At 53.3% G+C, this 22,547-nt stretch overlaps 1 protein-coding gene across 7 annotated transcripts in view; it reads right to left on the bottom strand.

Annotated features, from left to right (window-relative positions):
* The window catches only part of SEPTIN8 (septin 8), a 26,874-nt gene extending 4,327 nt beyond the window's left edge, over positions 1 to 22,547 (bottom strand). Inside the window, exons 1-10 of one of the 7 annotated variants that reach the window (XM_011716623.2) lie at positions 22,376 to 22,544; positions 10,878 to 10,998; positions 9,692 to 9,887; positions 9,173 to 9,353; positions 7,955 to 8,116; positions 7,271 to 7,367; positions 6,924 to 7,092; positions 6,603 to 6,735; positions 6,269 to 6,459; positions 870 to 3,414 (exon numbers count right to left, since the gene is read on the bottom strand). In XM_011716623.2, the coding sequence (XP_011714925.1) occupies positions 3,372 to 3,414; positions 6,269 to 6,459; positions 6,603 to 6,735; positions 6,924 to 7,092; positions 7,271 to 7,367; positions 7,955 to 8,116; positions 9,173 to 9,353; positions 9,692 to 9,887; positions 10,878 to 10,998; positions 22,376 to 22,405 (1,323 nt within the window). In that variant the 5' untranslated portion in view covers positions 22,406 to 22,544 and the 3' untranslated portion in view covers positions 870 to 3,371. Of the gene's footprint in view, positions 1 to 869; positions 3,683 to 6,268; positions 6,460 to 6,602; positions 6,736 to 6,923; positions 7,093 to 7,270; positions 7,368 to 7,954; positions 8,117 to 9,172; positions 9,360 to 9,691; positions 9,888 to 10,877; positions 10,999 to 22,375 lie in introns of those variants that run through there. The other 6 variants (XM_011716626.2, XM_011716622.2, XM_011716625.2 and 3 more) reach the window with 6 other exon arrangements.

Below are 22,547 nucleotides of genomic sequence, written 5' to 3'. Positions count from 1 at the left end.
TATGCCTGCATTATGGATGTGTTCATACCACTCTTCCTGCAGGGATCCCCATTTTCTCATTTTGGTCTTCCCAAATCTACCTGGTGCTCAATGGAGAAAGCTCCTTTAAAAAGAAACCCACGTACTTTTTACCACCTTTCAACCACCAGTCTGCTCTTCCTCAGCCAAACTTTTGCCTGTCCTCTAGGGCTATCTACCTCTAAAAAACAGTCTCAGGTCCACCAGCCCACATCATCAGGCTGTGTACTTTAACCTGGCCACACTTCCACTACTCTTCCATCATTCCATTGAGATGCCAAGGAGCAGCTGTAGGCTCAGGAATTAAGGGTACAGATTACCAGCGTTCAAATCTCAACTTCTCCAGTTACTTGCCGTGTAACCTTGGGTAATTACTTAAACCTCTGTGTTTCAGCTATAAAATGGGGATGAATGGTCCCTAATCATAGGATTAGGATGAGGATTAGAGGAGTTAATGCATGTAATGTGGTTCCAAGCAGTTCTGACACTCAAATATTAGCAGTCCCATGGGAAGCCTTTTTGCTAAGGAGGAATGCTCCTTGAGGGCAGGAGCCCCTTTTCTCATGTCCTGCCCCCAGTTGTCCAATAAAGATTCGTGGACCACAGACTGCACCTTTACCTTTCTGTGACTTTCCTGTGACTCTTCCCTCCATCCCCCACCTATCCAAGAGCTTTTCACAGATGCCTGTAGCAGGGTTTCCTATTAAAACGATTCCTGTGGAAGTAGATCAACCTCCACAAAATTCAAAGAACAGACAAAGCTGTATTTTACCACAGTTGTAGCAGATTAATGGGCTTAGGAAACTTGTTAAATCAGAAAAGCTACTGCCCAAAAAAGACACCACAAAAACTCAAAATAAATGCAAAATTTAATGGAAAAAAATGAGTACAAAGTGAATGGAAAAGAACAAAAACAGTCAATGAATGCAGGAGTAAATGAATTAACACGTGAAGCAATTTTAGAAAAGCATGTTAACATAACAGACTAGCAAGCCACACGCGGGCCTCGTATCCATGAGCCCCACTTAACAGGGAGCCCACATTTAGACATACACAAACATATATGCAGTCAGTATGCACAATTACAAACCACCTAGATCAGGTTACCCACAACTAGAAAGACCATTTATCCCCATTGGCCTGGGACAGGTCTGGTTTATGCCTGTTGATCTGGTGTAATAGCATCCCCTTTCTCTCTTAATAGTCCCAGTTTGGACAACAAATTATACGGTGATTCTTCTACCCCAAACAAACATGGTTTATGAAAGACATGATAGTAAATGCCAACATGATCCTGTAAGACAGCCCTATTAACACCAACAAATGACAATGAGAAAAAGAAGGGTAAATGAGACCCTGCAGACAGGGTCACATTCTATGAGAGCTAACTTATTAAACAGTGGCAAGTTTTAAGCTCACTTTATGCACCAAGGTTTAATTTGGTCTCAGCTAAAAATGACAAAATTCCAAACACAAACAGCAGGGGGAGAGGTGCAGTGAGGCTTGCTAGAGGGACCTGTGGAGGCAGCTCAGACTTGAGAAAACGCGTCTGTCAAGTGTCCCTGAAGATACTGGGAAGGCTTAGGCCCACAGGCAGGCAGCCAGCCACGAGTATGGCCTTTCAGTATACCCGGGGTGCAACCCGCAGGCCACAATGGACGAATGGCCAAATCTGCACACTCCAGAGTCCCAGGTTGGCCCATGAACCAGGAATTCTCATTTCTTATGTATCCAATGAACCTGCTGGGTCACCAGGCCTCATCTTCAGAAATATGTTAGCTGAAAGAGGCTATCTTAAAGGTCATGCTCTGACCCAACTGCATACACTTTCAGACATAAAATTACCCTAGAGATGAGCCACTGGCAGCCCACACTTGCCATGGATATATGCCAGTTTACCTTTTTAGATACCCTCACTGAAGCATCAGTTTTCAGTTGCAACCAGATGTGGACTTATTGTGAAGCTAATGAACCTTAATCTTCAGGGCCCCTTCCAAGACCCTGTACCTAATTTTATATTAACATTCTTTTTCTTAAAGAAGTCTGTCTAAATAATTCAAGCTTTCAGCCCCACAAAATTTAGATCCACCCCGGTCATAGCATAAAAACTTGGAGAATTGTCACTAGAACCTGCTCCGCTGCTGGAGCATGGAGCCCCTCACAGGTAAACGCTGCCTCTCCCTGGCCGTGCCTCAGTGGACGCACACAGCTCGCCCCTCCGCCTCTCCCTGAGCAGAACATCATCTCAGGAAGGCAGGAGGAAGCCACGACTTGGTTCTGGATATTACTAATGCAAGCCAGGCAGAAAGTGGGAAATGGTCATGAGAAAGAAGACAGGGGCATGAAAAGCGAACTACCAACTCCACAATAAATTAGCACGGCTTCCTGAGGCTTCCAGCCAGGGAGTGTGCTAGACTGTGAGCTCCTTGAGGGGAGCGTTGTGCATTCCTCTGGGTAGCTCCAGTGCCCAGCACAGTGCTTCAACATTAAAACTACCCTTCCTTTCGTCTAGTCATTTTCCATCTCCCATTTTACCAGGCCATATTCTCAACACTGACATTCTCGGTGGCTTGTAAACCAACAGGAGCATAGAAGAATCAAAGCTGCTAGTACTTCCTTAAAATGTTCCCCTTTAGAGTGCAGTTGAAGGGGAAAGCTCCTTTGCTGCTCATTTTTCCCTCATTGTCTGTATATATCAGACACCTTCATCTCTTCACCCAGCCAGGAAAGAAGCAATGACTTTGAGGTAACAACCTTTTCCCACTGAGTACTCTTTGCATTTGGAATATGCAGGATTTGCTTGGGAGTCTTAATGGGAGTCAAACACTTAACATACACACGGAGTTGGTCCCTGTTTACAGGTAGCACCTCTGGGGCACAGACAACTGCTTTAGGCTGCTGTTCCATTTACATTCACAGTAAAAACGCTGGACATGGTCTTGTTCATGTTCCAATTCCATCCACAAAGAAATGCCAAACACTGTCATTACAGGAAGTTTATTACCCACCTCTCCCTGTATATGATAGGCGTACTTTATACATAAGAAAGGTTTAGCGGTATTTTTTAGTTTTTAAAAATCAGGAAATCTGTGTTACTTATGAAAATAATGGGAGAGGATATTATTTGTCTTGATGCTGGTGCCAAAATAAATATTTAGAAGTGTTTTAAAGTTATTAAAATTAAGCTCTAGGTTAGAAAAATTACAATGAGGGGAACTGGGTGAATTTTGCAGCATGTATACCAGACCACGCAGCTGCACCTAGGGCACCACGTGAGTTGCCATCTCCACGCTGAACTATTAGGCCTAGCATCCCGGCTGGGGCCTTCACTGGAGCGGCACATAACAGCTCCATCAGGGAATAGTGACACTGTAAATGGAAGACCAGCCACTGGCTCTGAAAAAAATAAACCTCGTCAGTTTTGGATTCCAGCATTCCTGGCTTTTACGTGTTTGCATAGAGAGGGGTGGCCCGCCAGGCCTGGGGCAGCCTGGGGCCAGGGTCGGGTAGGGGAAAGCAAGGCTGTAAACACTGGAGTCTGTACCAGCTCCCAGTCCGTCCTCACACCATGTTATGGGAGAAGGGTCACAAGGTGTAACTCAAGCAACTTAACACATGAAAGTCTAAAGTCCACTCTTGACATGTAAGTCTGTGCGTGCATTAACTGAAAAATAAAAATAAAACAAACAAAACAAAAATAGACACATTAAAAGATATGCAGACCAAATCAAACAGAAGCAAAAGACAGCAAGATGGACACTGCGAAAGGGCAGTCAGTTTGGCATTTGTGACGAGCAAAGCAGAGAATTCACTTCCGTTTGTGGCGTCCCAGGCTGAGGGTCAAGATCTGATTCGGAAGTAATTTTGCAAAAAAATTGGATTCAAATTTAAAGAGTAAGTATAACCAATCAAAACCACTCAAATAAATGGTCATGAAAAACACCCCTGCCCCCATTCCAAAAATGCACTCCCGACTCGCACTAGTCCCTTGACCAGGGCGGCAGGAAGGAGTATTCCCAGTCACCCCACCTACCCCACTCCTGGCCTCCACAGGGCCGTCATGGGAAGAGAGTTTTCTCTCCCAGGGACCAAACTGACTGAAGCTTTCTAGCAGGTCCAGAAAACAGGAAAGACCTGTTTTCCAGGCCCAGGCCTAGAGAACATATCATGGAGCCCTGGCCACATAGGAAAAGCAGGGAGACCAGACACTAGTGACAAGCCCCCAGACACTAGTGACAAGCCCCCACCCCGAGGGCTGTGCTGGTGTCCTTTCAGCCTGCCTGCACCCACCTTCACTGGCCCTCACACCCTGAGCTGGCCACAGACCCTTGTCTGCAGTTTCTGAGTGGTTTCTCCACAGCTTTTTTCCTAGGGAATCCTGGCTATCTTTTCTTTAACAAGATGGCAGGAAGCATAGCAAAGTCACTTTGGGTGCCAGCATCTGGGTCATAGACTTCCACCCCCTCCCAGGAAAATCCTGATTTCTAAGCTGCCAGCTTGAAATCTACACAGGTTCCAACTCGCAGAGCCCCAACGCTCACCAAGCCGAAAGATGGGCGTGGGAGTGGGGCTGGAAGCAAATGCAGAGCAGAGGGGAAATTCACGGCTGAGGGGAGTGTGGGGCCGGGGTCCTCCCTGGGGACAGGTAGGGGCACATCTGTCCCAGCACTGTCAGCTGGGGTAGGGCCACCAGGCATCGGGATGAGGGAGACTACAAAAAGGAAGAGGGTCTGTCCTGAAGCAGAGGACAGACCTTAGGAGTGAGAATTGGCAACCAGTTCTGAAATGCCTGGTTCTGTCCCCATTTCCTCCAGCAAGAAGTCCTTTGAGTTTTTTTTCCTTGGTATGTGTTTGTGTGCCTCTGTGCATGTGTGTACTGTGTGCTGGTAGATATGTGCCTGAGACTGTGTATGTGAGATGGGACAGGAGAGAAAGACAGTGTGTGTGCACATGTGTATGCACATGTGGTTAGGAAATGCCATATTGGGGGTGGGGCGGGGGTGGTGCAGGGGCAGGGCTAACACCAAAAGCAACAGCCCAGGGCCACAGCTAACTATGCACTTCATGGCCCTAATGGCTAGGCTTCATTGCCACCAAGGAAGGAAGGGCCTGCGCATATACATCCCCAAATATCCCAGGAGGAAATGGATCCCAAGAATGAGGGCCAGAATGGGTTTACCTGCTTAGTTCCTAGGTTGGCAAGAGAAAGATGGCACCCAAGATAGGCCAGGGCAGGGAGAAGGAGGGATGTATGAAATCCCCATAGTGTGATGTGGCATGGCTGTGAATGAGATGGGTGGGCGAGGGAGAGCCCCAGAAGCCAGAACATCTGGACTCCAGCTAAGTGTGTGGAAACAGGTTATGGATTGCCAGGGAGAAGTGACTCAGAGTTGTCCCCACCTGGCCACTCCGTTGACTGCACTCCTGGTGCTGAGAAAGGCCTCCCTGCCATCCAGTCTTTCTCTCCTCTCTGCCCTCTGCAGGAACAACTCCAGCCTCTACTTGAGGGGCAGCTCCTCCCCCCAGAAGAAACCACAGAGGCCCTGTGGGAAGCTGCTTTCCTCCCTTTAGCGCTGCGGACCCTTCAGAACAGCAGTGTGGTGACCACAGTGTCCCGGAGCCTGGTGTTGGCTGGCGCGAGTGCCCACGGTTCTCCGTCACCACCTGCCAGCCAATACGGGCCCCACACCACTGCCCCACAGACTGAGGAGGGATGCGCCACAGCTGTCCAAGCAGAAACCACTGCGGCTTTTGGAATCTGGTCAGCTGGAGATGCTGACATTGCCAGGTCCTGTCCCTCCTCTGGCCTGAAAGATCATTCCCAGCATTCCCAGAGCCCTGCAGCTCTGCCCTTTCCAGGCTGCTCCTCACCCGTGCAGCCCCACCTTCACCACGCTGCGGCAGGGCCACAGCTGCCAAGGGGGCTACAGGAGAACGAATGGGTGAGCAAGAAATGGTGGCGGGGTGGGGGGGAAGAGGAGGAAGGGGGAAGAGGAGGAGAGAAAAAGGGAGAGGGAGGGGTAGCACAAGATTGCCTGTGCAAGCAAGAGTGCATGACTATGAGAGCGATCCAGACCACGAGACACTGGATCACTAGTGAAGGAAAAAGAAAGGCAACCAAGAAAGCTGGGGAGAGAGCCACTGAAGATGAGGGAAAATGAAACAGGAAAGGGGCAAGAGAGGGCGGGAGAAGAGCGAGAAGGGAGGTGAGGGACAAGAACGAAAGGAAGAGCCGTGGCCTGCCACCTACTTCTTCTTGTCCTTGTCCTTCCTCAGGGGCTGCTGCGAGGTGGCGTGCAAGGCCTGCGACTGCAGGGCCTCCACCGCAGCCTTCCGGCGATTGAAGGCGTTGGTCTCCTCCTCCAGTTCCCGGCGTTTTTCCTCCACCTTGCGCTTCTCCTCCTGGTGGACCCGCTTCAGGTGCTCAAACTTCTCATGGAGCTGGCAGCAGAAAGGGGACAGAAGATGGGCGGAGCAAGAAGAGGAGGGCTTGAGCCTGGGCCAGGAAGGCACCCCCACCTCTACCCTCAGCCAGGCCTTCCCTCCCTCAGCATCCCCACCCCAGCCCCCAGCCTGGAACATACCTCCCTTTCCTTCTCCTTCAGCTCCAGCTCTGTCTCCTTCACTTTGTTGACAAACATCTGCCTCATCTCTTCCTCCTTCCTCTGCAGCTCACTCAGGAATTCCTTCCTCTTGGCCTCATATGTCTCTTGTAGGCTGTGGAGACCCACAGAAAAGAGGCCAAGGATGGGATTATGGAGGAATGGGGTAGGGCAGAGCCAGAGAAATAGAATCACATGGGCACAAGGGGTAAGAGGATGGTGGGGTCCCCCAGGGAACAGATGCCAGGATGGTGTGTCTGGCCACAGCTATGAAGACAGGCTCACTCTGGCTCAGGCTGTCACCTGAAGGGCTGGCTGTCACCATCGCTGTCCTGGAAGCCCATCTCCTCCAACTTGCAGCGCCGGTAGAGCTCGTAGTGCCGGCTGTGGGTCTGCTCGCGGAGGTCTTCCATGTTCACCCGGATCAACATTTCCCGCAGCTTCACGAAGTCGCAGTGATTCTCATTCTCCACTGAAAGCAGAGGGCCAGTGGGGTATTAGGCAGGCATGCAGGTGGGCAGACTCCAGAGTCAGGGTGGGCACACAGGTGCGCATGAGGAGGAAACAGCACAGGGTACTACAGGCAGCAGGGCAGGCCAGGGGACACAGTTCTACCCCCAGCTGGGGATGTACTTCCCATCCACACTCACCCTGCACCACTCCCCAGGGGTACTGCCGTGCTCGGACCAGCTTGTTCCCCACCTTCACCTCCTCGGTGCTGCCCACTACGGCGAAGGGCAGATGTGCCTGGAAAGGGGCCCAGGTATGCGTAAGCCCGGAGTTGACACAGGCTAATGGCAGACTCTCCCTCCCTGCCCTTGGGTCCTAGGGAGGGGCAGCCAGACCTGAACAAAGGCTCCAGGGCCAGATGCTTGCTTCCTGGCTCTCTTCTTGAGAAATGTCCCAGAACTCCAAACAGGGGAGTGGGCTGAACCCTCAACCCCCTCCCTGGTGCTCCTGATTCTCCAGGCTGTTCTTTCAGCCCTCAGGCCTCCCAGGGACCATTAGAGCTCCCTGAAAGGACCTGTGAGCCTGGCTCCCTTCCAAGTTCCCAAACCCTTAAGCCTGCTCAACTCCTTCCGTTTCCAGGCTCCTCCATGAGTCCAGATCTTATGACACCCAAACCTGGGGTCCTCAGTGTAGGCCCACTATCAGATTCCTCCTGTCCCCTGCCCACAGATGTAGGACTGGCCAGCTCCAGATGCCCACCCTTCTGTCCTGGAGAAGCTAAGGCTGGAATCCTGGGGAACAAGAGTCTCCTGGGGCTGTGTCAGATCTGTGCCGGCTCCTCGCCCTCTGGCCCCAGGGCCCTGAGGCCCTCGCCCAACGCTCACATTCATGACTGCGTTAATCTCTGCAACAGCCTCATCATCCGTGGGAAACTGGTAGATCTGGACCCCGTTGCTGACCAGCTCGCCCATGATCTTGATCTTGAACTTGTGGAGCTCGCTCTTGGAGATGGTATCAGCCTTGGCGATGATGGGAATAATGTTCACCTGCCAGGATCAGGGGAGAGGACAGCAGGCTGGTTGGCTCTTTTAAGCAATGGTTCCCATGCCATGGCTAGCCACGCCCAGGCCATATCCCTGGGCAGGGGGAAGGAGGCCAGAGAGATGGAGCCACTCCCACAGGCAGCCATGGTGCAAACCCAGCCACCTGTGGCCATTCTGATGGGTTTCAACAATTGTCTGCAGTGCTTCTTACAGCCCTGGTTCCCCCAAATCACCATCCAGCCCCAAAACTGGTCTCCCTAGGCATACCCAGCTTTGATCCAGAATCCTCTGAAGGTCCTAATTGGCCTGGGGCCTGACAGAAGGAGTGGTCGGGGGCTGTGCTCCCCACTAAGCAGGTAAAAGGACCCATCAGCAGTAGCCATAAGAAGATCCCCAAATCTCCCACACCCAGGCTATCCCGTTTTTCACAATAAAAATGAACTCCTGAGATGGGAAGGCAGTCACGTGAGAGCTGACAAGGGATGTGGGGCCACATGCCCTTCAAAATGCACAGCTCTTCTAGCCCTTCCCATAAAGCTGCCTCTCTTCTCTACCCCTACAATACCCAGCCCTCGTTCACATCGCAATTCTGGGCCTTAACTCTCCTCTCCCTGATGGGCTCAGAAGGAACTAAAGGACACTTATATCAGGGAGGAAGGGGGAAGTGAAGGGAGGAGCTAGAAATTAGGAATTGAGAGACAGAAAATGAGCAGAGAAGAGGCTGAGATGGGAAGGGAGGTTCCCTGGGGTGAAGGGCAACAAACATTATTGGGAGCGGGAGAGGCAGCAGGGCTGAGAATGACAATGATTCAGCTGCAAGCAAGGGGCTCAGGGTCAGACCCAGGGCACAGGACTCTGGAGAAAGAGCCCAGAGCAATGGGGGCCACTGGAGCAGGAGGGACAGACGCAAGACAGAGAGAGGACCAAGCCAATAGGGGGCCATCCACAAGCCACCGACTAGATCCCTGAGGACCATGGTGGACAGGCATGAGGCAGCCACCACATCGTATCGCAGCAGAAGACTATGGAGCCTGTGACAGCGTGTGGGGACAGGGATACCTTGCTATCTAGTTTCTTCATGGTCACCAGATCCAGGGACTTCAGGGAGTGCCCCGTGGGCGTGATGAAGTAGAGGCAAACGTGGATCCTTGTGTCATGGTAGTCGAAGAGCGAGCGGCGGATCTTCAGCTCCTCCTGCAGATAATTTTCAAACTGCGCATCGATGTAGTCAACTATGGGCCTGTAACTACAGACAGCTCCATCACCCAGGAGGCTGCCAGCTGAGATCAGGGGCTTGGGGCTTGGGGGACTCAGGGCTCGGGGCCAAGCCAGGCTGCCCCCTGGCCTTTTCTTTCTGGGAACAGCTTCTGCCCGAGGATCCCTGACTGGATACAGGCAGCTGACCCCTTCTCCAGACACCTAAAGGAGTAACTGGTCTGTTGGTGACCACAGAGCCTCAGATACTCCCCAAGAGGCACTCCCTGGCCCCCTGCAGTGTGAGGGCTGGGCTACTGGTATGGGGACCAATGTAGGTGGGGTGGGAAGAGGCTGGGTGGGGCCGCCCTTCCCGCCTCTTGCCTCTCATCCTTATTGATCTGATCCCCAAAGCCCACGGCATCCACAATGGTCAGCTTGAGCTGCACGTTGCTCTCCTGGAGGTCGTAGGTCTGGGGCCGCAGGCGCACGCATGCCTCATGGTGACTGGCTTCCTCAGTCTCGAAGGTCGTGTTGAAGAGCGTGTTCATCAGTGTGGATTTGCCAATGCCAGTCTCCCCTGGGCAGTGAGCACAGGAGGGGAACAAGTGGGTGTCACAGGCTGGAACTGGGGCTGTCTTTGGCTGGTGGCCAGGCCAGGCAGGGCTCAGGTATCCATGGCCCCTGGACAAGAGAAAGGGGCAGGCCGCCCACCCCCATCCCTCATCACCCCCATTCCCCAGGAACTATCTTTTCCTGTGGCCTCAGAAATAACCTGTGGAAGGAAGAGCCAAAAGGTGGACTTGGACAGAAGACATAGCTGTGTGTGATGTGTGATGTGTTCCCTCAAGGAGCAGGGAAGAGGCAGAGCCGTGCGGCTGGGTAGACACCACTGCAGACCCAGTCACCTCACACATAACCTGCTGTACACAACACCCTTCCCAGGACCAGGGTGGTCACGGGACCAGGAGGGCCAGGGTCTAAAGCCACCAGTGGCTCAACCCATGCACCCTGGACAGCCCTAGCTCCACATGGCTTTAGCTGGGGGAACCCAGGATGGGCTGCTTCCCGAAGGGCACCTGCAGAGGGACCAGCAGAGCACTTTGTGCCCTTCTGGGACTCCCAGGGAACCTCTGAGAGCCTCTCTGCTTGGGGCTGTATTTGTTCATATGCGTGCCGGAGCACTTACCACAGGATATGGTGATGAGGGGCAGAGCTGTTTACCATAACATCCTTGACACAGGGTAGGAAGCAGTAAATGAATACATGTTTTTTAAATGAACAAACAAATGAATAAATGAACCTAAATCTCTGTGATAAACACCCACAGTTTACAAACCACTTTCATGTGCCCGATCCAGTTTACTCTTCCTGACAACGCTGTGCCAGGCCCTGGCTCTAACTCCATCCTTGACCTTGGCAGAGACACCAACCAAATCCTCATCCTGACACCCCCAAAGTTTCACTCTGCCTGGGAAGCCCCCTCGTAGCCCAACAGGGGGCTAGAAGCACCCCCTCTCCCAGGAGGTTCTCACCCACCCTCTGTCTAAGGCCAGGCCCTGACACTCACCCACACAGAGGATGTTGAAGCTGAAGCCCTGAGTGACCGACTTGCTGACCAGCTGGTCGGGGAGGCTGTCAAAACCCACATGGCCGCCCAGGGAGAGGCTCCGGGGCTCTGGCTCTGCATTCTGCCAAGAGAGAAATAAAACAAGACATAAGGCCACTGGAGAAGAAAGGTCAAGGCTGCGGGGGCGGGCGCTAATTCTGAGTTAAAACAGCGAAGCAGCCCCGCCCGATGTCTGAATTCTCAACAAATCTCAGTCACACCCTGAGTACACCCAAGCCAAGTTTCCCAAGCCAACTCCAGGCCAAGTTTCCCCAGAGGGAGCCCGATGCCCCCAGGGGGAAAGGCCCTTCCACTCTGTGACTTTGCTTCCCCTGGGATGGCCAGGGATGCCTGGCCTGAGGGCTCCATCTCTCCTGGCGTAGGTGGCCCCAGGGGCTGTGGCTGCTACCCATAAGGGCCCACCTGTTTTCCTACTCAGCAGGAGGCCCCAGATGCTCCCAGAGGCCCAGATTACAAAGTGCATCTGTTCCTGCAGCCAGCTCTGAGGAGACGGGGGATGCTGCCCCTGCCTAGTCCTCCTAGGCCCTCCCACTGAGGCAGGACTCAAGCAGGGGCAGGTCTGGTCTGACCCCCTCACACGCGTGCTCCCTCAGAGGGGCCTCCTGTATCAGCTGGGCTCGTGGCCCTCCATGCTCACCACTGCTCCTCACACACCCACGTGTGGGACTCATGCATGGACCCTGCTAAAGGAGCCGGCCCTCACTCAGACAACCCCCCACTGGGGCTCAGGGGTGGGTTCCAAAGGGATCGAGACTCTGAGGCCTCCTCCCTTCTGCCTCAGTGGTGTTCTCTAGAGATCCCCAGCTCCTGGCTCCTGACTCCTGCTACCGTCCCACCCCTATCTCAGTCCTGGTTGTCTAGACAGAAGGTTCCAGGTGAGAATGTGGAGGCCTGGCCTTAGCAGAGAGCTGGGCGGCAGGCCCTGAGTGAGCTGGGGCCACTGGAGCCGGCCCAGCGCTCTATAAAAGGAAACCACAAGGACCTGAAGCAGAGGGTCATGGTCACACTCCATCTTGTGTGGCTGGTTTCTCTGACTCCCTGGAATGGGGTAAAATGCTGCCCGAGGGAAGGTTCCCAGGCTCAGCCCCTCTGGAGGGCAGACCTTAGATAGCTCCATGTTGTGCAGAATCCTGCCTCCTCCATTTCTGAGCCCCACTGCCCTGAGACAGCTAGAAAGAGGAAGGAGAGGAAAGGAAGGAGAGAAGGAGAGGAAAGGGCAGCGGATTCAGAGTTTCTCCTGCCCATAGCCACGGGGCGGGGAAGCAGGTCCAGCTGAGGACAGCCCAGGAGATAGGGCCGGTGGCAGATGTGGATACAGGCTCAGGGTCAGGAATGGATGGGTGGCCCTGGCTCCTGCCCTGCAAAGGCATCTCTTCAGCACCCGAGCAGCTGACCTTCGCTGCAGCCCACTGCCTTGGCCTGAACCCCTCTGGCCATCCTTCCCTCCCAACCATAGAACCTTGGCACTCAAAGCCAACCTTCTCCACAATTGATGTCTACCTCCCCACAGCAGCCTTGCATCAGTGACTCCCAAGTGTGGGTGCTGGCAACCTAGACCCCACATGGCTCCTCTGGGCAGTTGTACCATCCCCTCAAACAAGTCAGGGCTAACCCTAAACCTGCTCTCTCCCATTCAACGGAGCCTCTTTTCTTATAGCTGACCCTTTCTCCCCATCACCTAGCCCCAAAGCATCATGTCCCAATCTCCCCACTCAAGCCCAGGTCTCCTTAGGGCTGCAAACATAATTGGACAAGGAGGTCCCAAAGGTAGCTTCTTCTCATTGGTGCCCACATAAAAGTAGTTAATGAAGCCTAGGAGGTGCTGGGTCAGGTCCAAACCCCTTAGCATGGCGTTCCAGGCCTTCCTCACTTCCAGCCTAGCTGGTAACTCTGAGCTCCCCTTTCAAACTCTACCCCTCCCCTGGGCTCTACAGCTTACTCTACCTTTTCCTTGGCACCCACTCTCACCTGGCCCCCAAGCACTTACACTCCAGACCCCTCACTTGCCAGTTATCCTGTTTCCTAGTACTACTGGTTATCCTTTTTTAATGCATCTTGATTCTCTACCTATTCTATAAGCTTCTCGATGTTGGCTGCTGGTTGGGGAGGTCAGGTTTTCTTTTCTTCCCTCCCTCCCATTATTATGCCCAACATGCTGGACAATGCTACCATTTACAAGTTACTGAACACGGCCTCCAACTGCTACGGCATCGGGGCACCTGCCCACCTTACACAGGGCTTCATTATTTAGTCTCTGTTCCACCTCCTTATGGCAGCTTGAGGATCAAATGGAGGACACAACAGTTAGTCTAGAGCTTTTTTCTTTTCAGGCAAGACTGAAAATCTCCAAAATTTAAGGCGTGCTGTGCTTGCAGAGAAGGCTATGTGTTTATTCATCCTCTTCTTCCAAGGGGTGACACAATCAGGATGCAATCCAACATCCTGTAGTCTGCCGCCAAACCCCACCAAGTCAGCTGTGTCTGGAAACCACACACACACACACACACACACGGATGCAGAGCACTTACTGAGAAGCAGAGGCCATTCCATTCCTGTTTTCCCCCACTTTCTTACAGGTCTAGGCTCCAGAGGCTAAGTGTAGCACTGGGGATTGTTGGGGCGGGTCTCACATAAACCACCTGTCCACGCACAGCAACTGCAGAGTGGCCTCCCCTCACACAGCTCGACTCTTTCTGTGGAAGTGTGGGGTACAAGGAGGTCATCATCCCTAAGTTGCTGCCCAGACTACACTCTGTTATTGCAAGGGCCACACATCTGGGGCAATATCTGTTTAGGAGCCCCAGGGAACAGTCAGGGGTATGAGTCTATGGAGCATGCATGTACACACACATACACACACAGAATGGCCACTGACCCTGATGGAGACAGTGTTGTTACCTTGTCCCAGGAGACTGATCTGACCTCCAGGCTTTGCCAAGGGGTAACTCTCACTAATGCCAACTCCCTGATCATAGATTTGGCATCAACACGTGATCTAAGTTGCATTACTTGCTCTAGGGTGCCTGGCCCAGGCATCTCTACCAACCTGAGTGGGGTTACAACCTAGGAGGAACCAGCAGCCTCTGAAGGACCTCCTGCACATCTCAGCTACCATGACTCAGAAATAGTCAGGTCTCCCAGTGGCTACCAGAACTGCAATTTGGTGGGTAAGACCACAGCTCCAACTCCTGGGGTGGGAGCCCATCAGCATGATCCCATGATTGGTGCAGGTACAGGCAAGTGACACAGGTTGAGCCTTTATGACCATCTTGAAACCATTAGGGGAGCTAGCCTAAGGCTTCAGTCCACTCACAGGATGGCAGAGCCAAGAAAATCACAAAGAAGAGAGGAAGCCAGTGTCTGCCCTATCTCTGGGCTTTTCTCCTTACCCCTGGCCATATCCTCTTTATCACTGAGGCTAGTTGACTGGTATTATCTATTACTTGCAACTGAAACATCTTCAGTGCCATAGGATCCAAAGTAAAACTCTTTGGATGCAGAGGAACAGGGAGAAAGCAAGGAGAGCCAAGAAAGGAGGGACAGTGTGGAAGGTAAAACAGCTCAGTGTTCACAACCAAAGGAAGGAATGGATGTCTGAGATGATACCAACACCTCACTGAGGACCACCTTATGTGAACTAAGCCGAGTGATTTACACCCAGGCTCTCATTTAGTCCTTCCTCACTGTGGATGACAGACTCCACAATTATCCCCATGTTACAGGGGAGGAAACTGAAGCACACAGAAGCTAGGGAACTAACCAGGGCAGAGCAGGGACCTAATAGTAGACCAAGCTCTTGTCCCAAACCACTCTGCTACATTGCCTCCCCTGTTCTTAGCAGGCTCCTAATTCATTCATTCAGTCACTCAACACACACTCACTGGACATGTCTGCTGTGTGCCAGGAACTGGGATGGCTGCCAATGAAAAGATGAGGACATCAGATCCTTGACCTCAGAGGGCTAAGCCTAAGCTCAAATGCCTTTAGAAGCCAGGCAGGTAACATATATAGGTGAAGGGCAGCACCACCCTAATAACAATGGCAAAAACAACAGACATAACTAACATGTATTGCATGCTTGCTATGCGTAACCCTAATTTAATCTCATTTAGTCCACACTTCGGCCCTATGACATAGGCCACAGAAGCCTCCCCATTGTCCAGATGAGACAATAGAGGCATTAAGAGAGTATGTAATTTGCCCAAGACCACACTGCTCAGGAGAGCAAAGCCAGGATCTGAATGGAGACAACATGACTGTGAAACCCATGCTTCTAGTCACATCACTCTCTGCCTGCTGGATGAAAGACAGCAGCTAATTCAGCCAAGTGTGGGGGCTCCCGAGGAGAGGTGAGAATGACGGAGAACTGGAGAGCCTGTGCTTATGCTCAATCCATGGTGGCCGCAGTTCCACAACTCGAGCCAACTGTGGGAAAGCAGGTCTAGTGTTGCCAAATCTTCCCATTTTTAAAGAGAACCCAAAAATCTCTCTCTATATATACATATATATATATATATATGTATTTTTTGAGACAGAGTCTGGCTCTGTCACCCAGGCTGGAGTGGTGTGATCTCAGCTCACTGTAACCTCCGCCTCCCAGGTGCAAGCAATTCTCATGCCTCAGACTCTCCAGTAGCTGGGATTATAGGCACGCAGCCACCACGCCCGGCTGATTTTTGTATTTTTAGCAGAGACGGGGTTTCACTATGTTGGCCAGGTCGGTCTTGAACTCCTGACCTCAGGTGATCCACCCACCTTGGCTTCCCAAAGTGCTGGGATTACAGGTGTGAGCCACTATGCCTGGCCCAGAAATCTATATTTTTATGTGAAATTCTGTAATTTTTAAAGATTGACAACCAATACAAACTGAGAATACCATGAGGGTCCAATACAACACGTCAGTGGGCTAGTGTGGGCCAAAGGCCTGCCGGTCTGTAAGCCGGCTCTGGTGGGAGTGAGCTGGAAGGACCCTGCAGCCGGGCTCCATTCTCAGGTCAGGAAGCCCCATGGCAGACTGCTCTGTGGGGAGGAGTCTTCAGGCAGGACAACTTAACTTGGACCCCAGAGAGAGGGGGACCCAAAGCCTCTGGCTCATTCCACACACCTAGCTCCCTGAGGTGCTCACACAGGGGTGAGCGTTCTACACGTCTTCAAAGTCCCAGGATAGAGAGAGTTGGCTCTCTGTAGAGCTCTGAGCTCTACATATGCAATGAGAAACTCCATGGGGCCATTATCCCCTCTCTAATCACTAACAAGCTTTTGGCTCCTAAGCCAGGCCCCAGGCTTCTGTGTCATCATTTCTTTGGTGCATCAAAGATGACAACCAAAATAATAACTTCTCAGGCCGGCTGCGTGCCTCCATGCCCAGCCGTCCAAGACAAAGTGGAGAACAGCATTTTGTTATGCAGCCCAGTGGATAACTAGGACGCCCTTTTCCTGATCAGGAAATGCTCTGTCTGAGCCTCCTAGAGCAGCCCTCATCACCAGCCAAGAGGAACTGCCCCTTTTACCAAGAAACAAGGTGGGATCTGGGAAGAAACTGCATCTCATGGTTGCCCACACACAAAAACAGGTTTTTAATCCAGAAGGAACTGGAAATCTATTGAATGTCTAAACCAACAGAGCCAGGGAAGCTGTGGGTGAATAGAGACGCCTGTGATCCAAACCCCCAAACTAGGCTGATTGTTGCAGTGGGAGTAGAAAGAATACCCCACCATAGGTGGATTAGCTACTGAATAATGAACAAAGAGCAGCCCCTAGACCCCAGGCTTTCTAGAGTTCTCCAGTGCTTTGGACTTTGGATGCTTTTCTTCCTCTGGGTTCCCATGCCTAGCACCCACTCACCAGTGTACCCAGTCAGGCAGTCAGGAAGCCCACTCCCCAGGGGAGCTCCAGCCCTGAGGATGGCCCTATTAAGTAACTGAGCAATGGCCCCAGGAGTCAATGGACCACTGGGAGCCTTCTCCACCCATGTTCCTGGCACAAACTATGCTAGCCCCGGCTCCAGCTCCTCCCAGCAGCCTGGGCCTTAAATAGCCAGAGCAGAGGCCTCTAGCCAGAACCCATGGTCGCGGTCATAAGCACAACTGTCCTTGAGCCTGAGAGGAATCCTAGGAATTTTCCCAGGAAAGGCTTCGGCTCTGGTCCCAGGATTCCACAGCAAGCCTCTAAGCCCAGGTCAGAGGTTACGGGAAATAACCAAGGAGACATATGTGGGAGGGTAGGGGTGGGATGCTGCTACCCCGGGCCAGGAAGGAAGAAGAGAGGCAGGATATACCTGTCCCAAATCAAGAGGACACCTGGGAGCCAAAGCATCTTTCTCCTACAGTGGCAACCGGAAACTTGAGAGAAGATTCAAGCAAGGATCACCCTCCATGGTCCCAACATGATGGCAGTCAAGGTAACAGGGAGATGGCAGCTGGGCTGCCAATCATCCTCACAAGGCCAGTCCTACTGCACCCATCCTGGGAAGAGAAGGAACTTTGGGAGCAAAACCATCCCCTGACCCTAATACTCCATTCTCTCTGCTTTTCTCTCTCACTAAGAGGCACTGTCTTCCCTTTCTGCATACAGCCAGCCAGGCTGCAGCTTATTTATTTGGGATAGTATGTTTCACACTTTTGCCATCAAAATCAGATTTCCAGGAAACTAAGAGCACAGTTACTGGTAGCTGGGCCAGTACTCGCCACCCCAACCCCCAGGCCTAGGACAGACACATTCTTGGCCTTCATTGTGCTGCCTGAGAGGGAATGGTCTATCCCACCACAGAGATGGGGAAGGCGCTCTGGGCTGCTGAATGTACTAGAACTCCAGGCATTCATATTTTCTTACTTAGCTCAGGGACTCCAGCAGCAGCCACCGCTGCCTTGTAACAGGGAAAGCCACGAGTGGTCTGGATATCAATGGCAGGAGAAGGCAGTCTCTGTTTCACAGCAAATGAAACCCCTTGGAGGGAGAAAGTGGGCAGCAAAGGTGCCCCGCCTTCCGTCCAACCCCAGGATGGATGCCAGTGCTGGAAAGGGACGGAGGAATGCATGGGCACCAACATGGGTTGGCGGAGGTATGGGGGTGGCACTGCTATACTTCTCTGCTGCTTGTCCATTCATTCCAACACCAGGCAGAATGTCAGGTTTGTACCCAGGCCCAAGAGCCAGGTCTGACAAGTGGGCTTGGGTCCAAACCCACAGCCCCTCCTGAACCCCAGGCATCAGGCAGCCCAAGCCCTGGAGCCCCCTCAGAAAACAGCCAGCCACCCGCCAGTAGACATGGGCCCCTGTACCTTCCTCTGCTGGTTCTGTCCCTCTAATTTGACCTCTAGGATAGGGAACACCTGAAAGCCATGTGTCCTGAGGAGAATATCTAATTTGCCCCAAGAACATGTAGGGCAACTGCACGCAGAGCCAAGATGCCCCCTGCCCTGTCCTCCACTGCCTCTTCCCAGGCCCAGTTCTTATAGGAGCTCTGAAGGTTCAAATGGCTCCAAAAGAAGCCAACAGAGTGCCCCAGCTCTACCATGAGGGCATGGAGACCCTGGGAGGGTGTCTCTTCCCCAGTCAGATGTGTCTCCCTCCTGCCTGCATAGCTTCGCATCTGGTTGTCTGGCAAAGCTTTTGCCTTGGGGGCCATGCCTGGGGATCCTGACACTCAAGCTGGCAGCACAGAGGCAGGAAGACTGGGGAGGCTGCAAGGGACACACAGAGGCCAGCTGGCCCTCAGGCCCTTTGCTCTATCATCCTGCAGCTGCGTGCCTCTGGTAGCTGGACTTGAGCCACAGAGACATTCGTGGTAGTTACTGCCCCAAATATAATATACGCTTCCACCTAGCCCATCCGAGGGCTCAAAACGCAAAGATATCCACCCTCTCTGTCATCACTGGTGTTGGAATTTGGATCTTGTTCCCCCTACCTTTACTGGCCAATGACCAAAGTCTGCATCCTCACCCAACCTTGGGCTGTTAGCATCAACAAGATAATGCGCTCAAAGCACCCACTGCCCTCCCTGCCATCCAAGGTTTTTGACACAAGTCAGACCCTGGGTTCCCAGGCTCCATCCAGTCTCCCTCCTCCTTGGCCCTGAGCTCATCTCCTGATTGCCATCCTCTCTGTTCCTATCATGGTCAGTCTTTTAGCATGTGCTCCCTGGGCTGCCAATGCTTCCCATCAGCCCTGCAGTTGTGACCCACTGCAGTCAAGACCCCAAGCAGACCTTCCCAAGGTGGGCACACATAGCATGGTCTGATGCCCAAGATGGAGGGCGGGCAGGCAGACTCACCTCCTGGGGGAGAGGGCAGAGCTGCGGCTCTGCAGGTGGTGCTCACATGTGCCCTGAGAGCTGCACGGGCATCTCTTGCTCAGCTCCCGTTTCTCTTCGGCATGGCTCAGCAAGGAGGCTACTGGCCGTTTTTACAAGACGGGGAGATACCACTCTGACAGAGACCTTGAGCCCCACTTGGGTGAGGGCTCTCAATTCCTGCTTCAGGAGGGACTAGGTACTCCCTGGAGAGCCCGCTTCTTGGGGAAGTATCAAGATTGAGGGGGTGACAACGGAAGTGACAGATGGTGCTGGGGATAAAGCAGAGATGGGGGTAAGTGACTGGCTGGGAAGAACGCCAATGTGAGGCTGCGTGCTGCACGTTTCTTCCTCTCCCACTCAGCTTCACTTTCCCCAAGCCCTAAAGGGTTGCTCACCACGGGGTCTGAACCTATGAGATTCTGGCAGGAGAAAATACCGGAGCTGGCCCTCGGGGAAGGAAGGGCTGAGCCCCAGAGTCAAGATTCCAGTTAGGAGGAGGGGCACAGCAAGAGTAGACAGGAGTCTGGCTGCCCAAGGAGGGCAAGGGGCAACACACCCTCCCCAGAGGGCTGCTCCACACACCCACACACAGGGGATGCCCACCCTCACCCCAATACTGATCTAGGGTGGAGCAGAGCCCAGTCAGGATGCCAAGGCTGTTAGCCTGTGGTGTGTACACCATGCTATGTGAGGACATAGGAACCCAGCACACATCCATCTCAAAGTACAACTCTGTATGCTGTCTAAGCTCCAGGTCAGGACGATTCTCAGGACTGCAGGGCTAGTCTGACCACTGAGCTGGCCAGAGGGATAGTGTAGACCTGTCACGGCTCCATCACATCCTGGGGCTTGCAAGACACCTCAGCATATTTCCAAACATGCCACGGACTGCAATTAACCCTCCATAAACTCTTTGAGGAACCAGTGTGGCTCTGCCCATTCTACAGCAAGATAAAGGCAGAAATGATTTTCCCAAGATGACAAGCCAGGAGGGGTGAATGGAGTCCGGACTTAAAATTCAGACCAAACTCCACCCAAGGTCTCCACCCAAATCCAACCCTATCCAAGTCCTCCCAGCAGGCTGACAGCCCAAAGTGCAGAGGGTGTGGAAGGAGTCCATCCCTCCAGCTGAAGCTAGCATAGCAACCAAGGCCCTGCGCTCAGGCTCTACGCCTGTGCCTGAGTCAGTACCCTCTCTGTGCCCTGGCCACCCCGCAGCTAATACCCAAACTCCTCACAGGAATGGTCCGAGAGCAAACACAGGACCCCAGGGGAAGGCTTGTCCAGCCCACAGCCTGGCCTCTCAGCTAACCTTCTGAGGACCATCTCTGGATGAGCAGGGATGGAAGCCCTACAAAGAGTTCCATGAACAGGGCAGATGCATCCTCTGCTCCCTTCTTACATAGGGCGCCAGTCCTCACATCCACGTGGACAATAGGTAGCATATATTATTCATTGTGTCCTTATCATGTGCCAGACACAGCTCTGAGTACCTCCCCCGGATTCTCTTGTTGAATCCTCATGGTACCCCTATGAGGGAGGTAATATTTCTATCCCATTATACACAGGAGAGCACCAAGGGGTTAAATAACCTGCCCAAGGTCACATGGCCAACAAGGAGTGTCTAGGATTCCTATCAGGCTGTCTGATTCTGGTTTCTCTACATACCTCTCCCACCTGCAAGATCAACTGTTAAACCTCCGGCCACGGACAAGACCCAGACATAACTTTCTGGTCAGCTGGGCACAGAAAATGCACACAGACACACAAGCAGAGACGCCCAGGCACTCACGGGTCTCTTGGCCTCCAGTTAATCAGCAGGTCTGTTAGGATTCAGGCACTGCCCTCCTCCGGTACATAAATTCCAATTTATAGTACGGGGCGAAGTGAATCTCTGAGTAGCCCAGCCTCTGAATCTGTTCCTCATGTATTTAAACTTACTTAACTGACATATGGCCCCCCTCCCCAATGGGAATAAAACACCCAAGTCTAGAAATTATGAAACCAAGAGCTCCTGCTTTAGTCATGCACATTTCCAAAGTAGACCAAGAAATGTATTTTCAGATTAAAGGGAAAATTTACATATATAAATTCGGATGACAGTATTTATAGCATTAATTACATAAGTTCTGGCTCCCTTATTTAGCCCCAGAACCAATTCGTTATCGTTCACATATTCAGAGTTCCCCCCTCCCTCCAACAGCCCTGAGCCTCCCTTCTCCTCCTCCTCCTTCTCCCCCTCCTCCCCCTTCCAGCCGACCAGGGCCTCACATGCTGGCAAGAGGACACAGCTTCCTTCACTGTCACAGCCTAGCCTTCCAGACACACCCAGATCCAGCCTTAAACAGCAGGGGACGTCCAGACACAATCCCCCAAAGGCCTCCCTCCCCCGAGTGAATTATGAAATCTTGAGTAAGTTGGCTATCGGCAGGTTCGGGCCCAGTGAGACCCCTGCAGGGACCACCAGGGACGTCAACCTTCTGAGGACCTGGACTGGGGCCCAGATAAACGCCCACTGGGCTGAGTCTGGAATCCCTCCAGCTCCTGGCGAATGGCTGCCGCAGACCCAACCACTGAGGCCTGACCTGCCTGGAGTCGCACCCAGGGTTCCGGCGTGGGGAGCGGGGGCAGAGGGGAGCTAGGGAGGAAGGAAAAGCAGGCCAAGGGTCTTCAGGACTCAAGTCTGCAACTGTCCTGAGCTCTTGTGGGGGGCTACATCCTCCCCGGCTGTACCTATCCCGCAGCACCTGTGCGGCTAGGACTCTCCCCAAGTGTGCAGAAAGAAACACCCTGGGCGACAGGGTCCGGAGTGTCTCGGACCTCCCCTGCGGGCCCCGCGGGCGCCACTCTGTCTTCGCACCTGCCCGGAGCCAGGCGGGTCTTTGCTCCTTCCCGCAAAAGGGGTTTGCCTTGCCTGCGCCCCAGGAAGCGACCCCGACCAGCCGCCCGGCAAGGCAGGCCGCCCGACGCTCCGGGACCCCCCGCTAGCGCGACCGAGAGCCCGCGCCAGGGTCCTCGAGCTGGCCCGGCGTCGAGGCCCAGCAGTGCGGCGCTGACAGCCCGCTTCGCGCCCCCCGCCAGCTGCAGGGCGGCCCCTCCTGAGCCCCGCGCCTCCCGCGCGCACCGCGGCCCAGCGGGGCCCTCACCGAGAAGCGCTCCAGGTCGGTGGCCGCCATGGCGAGCTCCGCACCGGGCGGGCGGGCTGGGACCAGCGCAGGGGCCGCGACGGGGACCAGCCGGCTGCGGGACGCGCTCCGCCCGGGCGGCTGCGGCTGAATGGATCCAATATGGCCACTTCCTGGAAACTCCCCTTGGCGG

This window comes from Macaca nemestrina, chromosome 6, assembly GCF_043159975.1.
Source record: "Macaca nemestrina isolate mMacNem1 chromosome 6, mMacNem.hap1, whole genome shotgun sequence".
In the NCBI taxonomy this organism is placed as follows: domain Eukaryota; kingdom Metazoa; phylum Chordata; class Mammalia; order Primates; family Cercopithecidae; genus Macaca; species Macaca nemestrina.
Note: the sequence above shows the minus strand (reverse complement) of the source record. Positions and strands in the feature narration are given on the sequence as shown.